Source organism: Arachis ipaensis, chromosome B03, assembly GCF_000816755.2.
Source record: "Arachis ipaensis cultivar K30076 chromosome B03, Araip1.1, whole genome shotgun sequence".
NCBI classification, from domain to species: Eukaryota; Viridiplantae; Streptophyta; class Magnoliopsida; order Fabales; family Fabaceae; genus Arachis; species Arachis ipaensis.
The window spans coordinates 44,524,308-44,532,274 of NC_029787.2; the positions used below are offsets into that span (position 1 = coordinate 44,524,308).

General features: G+C 35.7%; 1 protein-coding gene across 2 annotated transcripts; it reads right to left on the minus strand.

Moving 5' to 3' along the window:
- On the minus strand, positions 2,777–7,584 carry LOC107630395 (DNA repair protein recA homolog 3, mitochondrial). Of its 2 annotated transcripts, none has more exons than XM_016333502.2 (8): positions 7,261–7,584; positions 7,082–7,136; positions 6,121–6,338; positions 5,773–5,860; positions 5,050–5,246; positions 4,722–4,868; positions 3,958–4,092; positions 2,777–3,525 (listed from the first exon to the last, which is right to left on the minus strand). In XM_016333502.2, exons 1-8 carry the CDS (start codon positions 7,357–7,359, stop codon positions 3,160–3,162), a joined length of 1,305 nt encoding a protein of 434 aa, XP_016188988.1. In that variant the 5' UTR covers positions 7,360–7,584; the 3' UTR covers positions 2,777–3,159. The 2 variants fall into 2 exon arrangements, with proteins under 2 accessions (XP_016188988.1, XP_016188989.1); XM_016333503.2 differs by having other exon boundaries at positions 5,074–5,246; positions 7,261–7,583.

Here is a 7,967-nt window from a genome sequence, read left to right on the forward strand (position 1 = left end):
GTACGAGTTGTGAAAAGTGTGATTTACAATTCGTGCACCAATACTCCAACACACTGTTCAGATAAGATTCAATGGAATTACACATGGTTGCCTTACTTTAGAAAAATTCTGCAACAGCAAATACACAAACCCAACCCACCCGAAAAACCCTAACACAACAACGACCTTCAGCTTTCATTCTGCCACTTTCGTTCTTGATTTCAGCGAGAAAACCTTTCTCCATATTCTTGCAATTTCTGAATGTTCCACTTCTGTCTCTAGATCTGCCTAACGAAAGAAGTTGCACCCTTGTTGAACCTACATATACCCACTGTGTTCACTCTTCATTCCATCACACAAACGAGAAACGACTCAATTGAAAAGAAAAAAGGTTAAGTACTTTTTTCGTCCCTAAGATCTTGGGCCAAAATCAAAATCGTCCCCGACCTTTTTTTCTTATTAAAATCATCCTCAACGTTACAAAATATTATAAAATCATCCTTTTATCCATAAACAATATTTTTTTAACGATTTTGCCCTTAAAAAAACCCTTCCCCTCACCACTAACCCCCAACCCTCTTCTTTATCGTCACCGATCCTCTTTCTCTCTCTCTCTCTTTCTCCCAAGCTCCTACTCTCCCTCATCGCTAATCCCCCTTCATCATCATCACCGAACCTCTTTCTCTCTCTCTTTGTCCCAAACTCTTACTCTCCCTCACCATTAACCCCGCTCATCTTCTCATCACCATCACCATCACCATCACCATCACCATTATCACAGAAATATAGATTGAATCACACACATTAAAGAATCACTAAATAAAGAGACTTCATCCAGTAGAAGCTTCTTCAAGAGCTTGAACCATAGGCGGTTATTACTGCTGTTGGAGGAGGAGCCACAACAGATGGTGGCGGCACTGCAAACGACGCGGTGGAGGAGATAGACGTCGACGATAAAGCCGATCCAGTCTTCATTATGCCCAAAGATGCGATAGTCGTCGAAGAGAGTTCCACAGCAGAATTGAATGACAAATTGGAAGTTCTTCTTGAGAAGAAGGTTATAGGATTGAGAAATGAAGGAACGACGGAGAGGAGGCTGTTGCAAACAGAAAGGGGGATGCCAACAAAGGAAAAAATAAAAGGATTTTGGCTAATGTGTTGCCTGTGGAAGAGAAAAAGATGTTGTTAACTTGATCAAAATAACAGTTTGTTATTTCCTGAATTTCAACCAAATCTCTGCTCCATTTTTTCTTCCTTTTACTTGATTTCTTGGATTTTAATTTATTCTTTATTCTTTTATTTTTTCTAATTTTCTTTCTTCTATATCATTTTTCTTTGATTTACTTTCTCTTTGTCTTTGTTGTTGTTATGGATTTTGGATAGAGTTAAGGTTAAACTTGTGATAATTTTGTTACAGTAAGAAAAGAAAGGGTCAAGGTAGTGGTGTGATGGAGGTGGGAGGAGTGTTGAGGATGAGGAGTAAATGGCAGAGGCAGAAAATGAAAGGAGAAGACACTGTGATTTTGATTTTCTTTCCTTTTTAATTTTTTTAATTTATGTTGTTGCTAATTTTGTGATTGTTGCTGTTGTTGGATTGTTGATTTATTTTGTGATTGTTGCTGTTGCTGAGAGAGAGAGAGAGAGAGAGAGAGAGAGAGGGGGGTTGGGGGTTAGTGGTGAGGGGAAGGGTTTTTTAAGGGCAAAATCGTCAAAAAAAATTGTTTATGGACAAAAGGATGATTTTATAACGTTTTGTAACGTTGAGGATAATTTTAATAAGAAAAAAAAAGTTAGAGATGATTTTGATTTTGACCCAAGACCTTAGGAACGAAAAAAGTACTTAACTTGAAAAGAAAACAACAAACTTCAAAATAGACACAGTCCCAAAATCTGCTACCAGGGTTCTTCTTTGTCCCTGAAGTTCGCAACACCAGCCTCTCACCATGGGAGCAAAGAAGCAGTCTGCTATGAGAGGAAGATCGGCTTCAAGAAGAGGTTGAGCTTTGGGAAGCCATGGAGTTCTCTCTCCAAGAGATTCACGATGGTAGATTTTGCAATAGTGGATTTCACATGACTTTACCTTTTTTTTTTTCATTACTTATATTTTTGTAATGCTTTTTTTTATTATCATAACTACCGGTATCAAACGAAAGGGCATTAATGTTCGAAAAAAATTAGAATGGACAATTTTAATATCAAATAAAACATTGAGGATAATTTTAAATAGAAAACTACGTTAGGGACAGTTTTGATTTTAACTCTAAACGTTAGGAACTAAAACAATCCTTATCCCTAAAAGTAGTAAGCGACAGCAACCTCCTGGATCTCAACTCCCCAACACCCAATGTATGTATGAACATAGAAGGGGAGCAAACAGCAAATTCAAAAATTCATGTTTGTCAATGTGAACATGGATGGCCTCCCTCTTGGTAGGAGCCTGAATCTGCTGGATCATGCTTAAATAATAGCAAAAATTGAATATTGATCCAGGTATATTTGAACTCACTACCTCAAAGAAAGAGTTTAAATTTTGGCATCGAACGAAAACGACATGGTTGAAAGACATTAGAATACAATAAAGGGATTCATATTATTTTAATTAATAATTTAAGTTTTTTAAAGAAATCAATTAAATAATAATGTATCAGATGGAACTCGAGCATTTCATCATGTATATTGGCATAATGCTGCAGTATAGTGATTAAAATTTAACTATTAGCATAGTAAATAAAAAATAAGTTGCTACTACTAATCATAGATTCATGATACAGATTTTTATGCATATAATGGAATATAGTAACAGCCCAATCTTGTTCATATTACTGCCAAATATGAAACTAGAGGAAGAACAAGCGCCAAAATAGTTATCAGATGAGAAGCATGTGCACCAACACCATTATACAAATTGTAGATTGATAACCTTATATATCAGCAATGACTTAATAATTCATACTAGCCTTGAGACAAATCATTACATGTGTCGCATAATATTGAACAAAATTTCCAATCTACAAAACGCAATGAAGGATCCATTGCTTTTATAGGCCTCCTTCATTTGAATAAAGCCCCCTTTTCTGTGATCATAGTTTCATAAAATCTACAGCATACACAAATCACCAGAGTTCAGCTTCAAGCAGGGAAAAAATTGGAATGCCTCATACTTCATGATCATTAAAATAATCATGCTTCTAAAGCAACAGCAGTTTCATTGTCACTAGAATCCGGAGACTCTCGATTCACCTCCTGTGACTCCGTGACTGATTCTTTCTCGGTGTCAAGTAGCTTCTCGCGGAGCTTCGCTGTTAATTCTTGTGTGTTATCACTTTCAGCCAGGAACCTCTTCAGGGCATCCTTGCCATGGAAATTCTGGCCATTATACCCGAAATATGCACCATTCTTTGAGATTAGCTTGTGTTTTAGGCTAAGTTCTATAATCTCGGATTCTTTACAAATACCCTTCCCAAACTCGAGTTCGAACTGCGCTGTTTTAAATGGAGGCGCAAGCTTGTTCTTAACAATTTTAACTTGAACCTGGCTCCCTAAAGTCTGCATACAAAATTAACATAATGGTTAAGTGGTTACCATATTTAAGAATTAAATTCCCTCCAAATTCTACTTTTGCTTGTGGGAGAAGCAACTCCTTACTTATTTCGGGGAAGAAAAAGTAGCAAAACTAATTATTTAATTCTTTTACCTTATTCAGAAATACAGATGAACAACATTAAAAAAATTTATTAGTAATTCAAAATAACTGAAAAGAGTACCTCTTTTGTGTCAAAACTCAAAAGCATAAACAAATTCATCCAATGTGACTTAAGTTCATAAGGTAGAAATTAACTCATTTGTTCAAAAGAAAACAGTAAGTTTAGTAAATAGTTCACATATTTAACCTTCATGCTTATTTGATACCACAATATCAGAACAGGCATGGCAAACACTACAGCAGAAAACAAGTGAAGAATTAAGGATGATTTGTACCTCTTCACCTTTCTTCACAAGCCCTACTCTTTTGATATTTAGCCGAACAGAAGCATAGAATTTCAGTGCATTACCGCCGCAAGTAACTTCAGTCGGCCCACCAAACCCCCCAAAAGTTGAAAGCTTTGACCTCACCTGGAGAAGCAGACACACACACACGATCCCATACTTTAGAGATAAACACTTCCCTCAATTAATTTGAACAGATGATGGCGAAAAGGAAAGATACAAATATTCTTATGCAACATTTAAGCAACAAGTAAAAGAGGAACACATCCACATCCATAAAATTCCCTAGGATCAAACAGCAGTTTCAACCAAAACCAATAATTAAGGCCTGGCAAACATAACGCACATTCCCTTCGTAGCCAGGTAATGAAAATAAATACAAGAGAACACTTTCACCAGAGATAGTGAGGGGGAAAGTTTAATATCGACACATCTAGTAGATCAGATAAAACCTATTAATTAGTTACAGTAGCAGAACTCTGAAATCATCATAATCATAATGAATCAAAAGCAGACATGCAGATGGCTGAAAACAACAATAACAAAGCCGAAGCCCAAACATTACATGAGAAGTGAACAACTTTTGGTTCATTAAGTCAAGAAAAAGATATATTCGTAGACCAATATGAAACTAACAGATTTCGGACAGACTCCTACAACAGCTAAACAGCTCAAGATAAAATAAATAATATTCACAATCGGCCATAGCCCATAGGAACATTGGTGACAGTGAAATCAACAACTATAGCTGATACCTGGTTTATAAAAATCAATATACACTGTGAGAGTGACAAGGAGTGGCACAACTTCCGAAGTGCCTGGCTCATCAACCTAGCCTGCATGGCCATGTGAGCATCACCCATCTCACCATCAAGTTCACCTTTAGGAACAAGGGCAGCCACCTATAAATGGAAACATCAAAACTATTCATTGACTCAGCATGTAATGATATCAATCCAATGAAACAAGATGTCAATGATATAATCAAACTAGAATTGAAAAGAAAAAGGATTTTTCTTTGAGAATTTCTAAAATTAGGCCCAATGTCTATTATGGAAAAACAAGCCAACTCCAGGACAGCACCTTTTCAGGCTTCGATGAACTTACACTATCGACAACAATTACATCAAGTGAACCACTCCGAATTAGGGTATCTACAAGACTAAGTGCCTGTTCACCACAATCTGGTTGTGATAAAAGCAAGTTCTCGGTATTAACACCAATAGACTCTGCAAGTGACTTATCAAGTGCATGCTCAGCATCAACAAAGGCACAATACCCTGCATGAAATAAACCAGTTTACATCAGCATAAACCAACCACAAAATTCCTAACACATACTCTGAAGTCTTAACAAACTAATCATAGTAATGGGAATATATATAAGCCCAAAAAACTATAATAGTCCCAAAAGATCATTGTCATCATAAATTCAAATTTTAAAGAAAATTAGTTGGGAGACAGAACACAAAGGTTGATAAAATGCAAAACCTTTTTATAGAACTCAAACAACAAATTCCCACTTCCAAATAACATCACTCAGAAAACTCTTCTGGAAAAGGAATTACCATTCATCAAATAAAATATGATTAAAAAAATTAGAAAGCACCCAGCGTATTGCCTCAGCCACAGACAAATAAAGGCAGAAAGTATTAGAGCAATTGTGACTGCCATAACCAATTACACTACTAGTACTATTACAATCAAATAACAAACTACAATACTATTACTATTAGTCCTAGATCTAACAAAATCAAATGCAAAAGATATTACAATCATCACAGTGAAAGCATCATATAAATATCACCTCCTAGCTTCTGTGCCTCAGCAATCACATGTAAAGCAAGAGTTGTTTTCCCAGAAGCCTCAGGTCCAAATATTTCCACAACACGTCCCTGCAGATATTAAAGTTACATAAGATAAGAAGCATACTAGTACAAGATGGAGCCAATGGCATTTATTTATCTATCTCTCTACCTAGCTGTATAAATTAACCAGAAACATTTCAATTTTTTGCAATGTATGAAGTGTCAAACCAAATAAATCAGTCATGAAGTTTAGCAAGTGATAATGTACAAAATAGACACATTTTTTTTCCAACAGTTCAGATGAAATATTTAGTGGCAATATACAAGCCAAAAGGATCCAACAGCACCTTTGGAAGACCACCAACACCGAGCGCTATATCTAGAGCAAATGAACCGGTTGAGACCACAGGTACATCTTTTGGTGAGATAGTACGACCAAGCCACATGATAGATCCCTTTCCAAAAGCAGAAGTGATCTGATCCATGGCATGTTGTAAGGCCAAATCTTTCTTAGACATGTTCTCTTCACAAGAGTCACTTCCATCTGACTTAGAGCGCCTTCTACCTACCGGTACATTTTTTTTCCAACAAAAAAAAGAAGTAAAACAGCTTAGAAGCTGCGCAAACTATAAGAAAAACCCAAATGCTGGGAAAAAAATTGACAAACCACAGAGAAAGCAAAAGCAGAATCTCCTAGCTTAAGCCAATGACTGCTTACTATGACTCAAACATACAATAATCATTCAAATAAGTAGAAATTATGTTTTTCCAAGTTCCTTAATGGGTTCAGACAATAGTACAACAAGGACAAATGTCAAGATCCTAGTGGAAAACACAATGAATAGACATCAGAGCATTGATAATCCCATTTCAACAACAACAACAACAACAAAACACAAAGCCTTATTTTACAGGTAAGGTTGGCTACATGGATCAAACAATGCAATTATACCCTATCATGTATCATATCTGCACTAAATGACCGAGTCCATTAATGCTTAGATCCCTCTTGCCCACCTATCTAATGACATACATTTATTTCAATAGAACATTGCTGGTCGAATGGCATTGTAATAAAAATTTCTTGTTAAATTTTAAAGTTACATTTTTGTCGCATACAAAACTAAAGCAATCCTCCACTTTAACAATCCTCCATTTTTTATCATTTTAAAATGAGGACTAGCTGAAAGAAAATTTAGGCTTTCAAACTTTCACTGCAGTGTAAACTTAATGACACCAAATTTTCATTTTCTCTTTTCAAATGATTAGAGAAAGAAAGGAAGACGAATAAATGGTTGAGACAAGCACCTTTACTTGAAAAGCTCAAAGATTGAGACATGCCGAAAATTCCTCGTTTAAGTCTCTGCAAGTAAGAGCAAACAAAAGGGCAAATGAACCACTAACCATTCATTTAAGACCACCAACACATAACCAAAAATGTGTGGAGAAAAAAAAAAGGAAAAAAAAAAAGTTTCCGCAGAACATACATAAGCAAGAGCTTCTTCAGAAACAAGAAATGCATCCACTGTATCGGGTTGTAAGAAAGAGCGTCTGATAAGTGAAGTGTTACGGAGCAGCCTTGCCATAGAAACAGAAGCACAAACAAACGGAATGTTTCTTTCTTTCTTTGGATGAAGAAATCAGAAACGTGACATGAAAGGGGGGTTTAAGGAAAATGGAGTGTGATTATGATTTCTGATTTTATAACTGGTGTAGTGCATGAACACTTTTTTGTCATTTTGCTGTGATTTTAGGGTTTAATTTTCCCTCCATTTTCAAGTTCTCAGTTCCCACCAGTGTGTCCTTAACTCTGAAAAGGGTCGAAAATGGGAAACCCACTTAAAAAAACACATTGGGCCTGACCAACGTTAGATTTTAAAAGTGATAAACAACCCTGACCAAATTAAAAAGTGATAAATAGATTAGGATATTAATAATTTCTTAACAATCTCTCACTTGGGCTATACATGTATAATTTCGCAACTTTTATCACATTAGTGTCGCGATGAAATTACCATGATCACCATACTAATATTGTAAGACCCAAAAAAATTAACTAGTAAATTGATTAATTAAAGCTACGTTAATTGGGATTAAGACGCCCGAAATATTTAAAAATATTAGAATTTATAATTTAAAAATTTAACGGTAAAATTTAAATTGTGAAAATTAAATTGAGCGCGAAAATATAACT

Excerpts from the sequence above, each read along its gene's own strand:
- LOC107630395 (XM_016333502.2), bottom strand. The coding sequence starts at position 7,359 with ATGGCAAGGCTGCTCCGTAACACTTCACTTATCAGACGCTCTTTCTTA. Across the intron at positions 7,137-7,260 it reads CTGAAGAAGCTCTTGCTTAT|AGACTTAAACGAGGAATTTT; the intron begins GTATGTTCTGCG and ends TCTTACTTGCAG. Across the intron at positions 4,869-5,049 it reads GTTCATCGAAGCCTGAAAAG|GTGGCTGCCCTTGTTCCTAA; the intron begins GTGCTGTCCTGG and ends TTCCATTTATAG.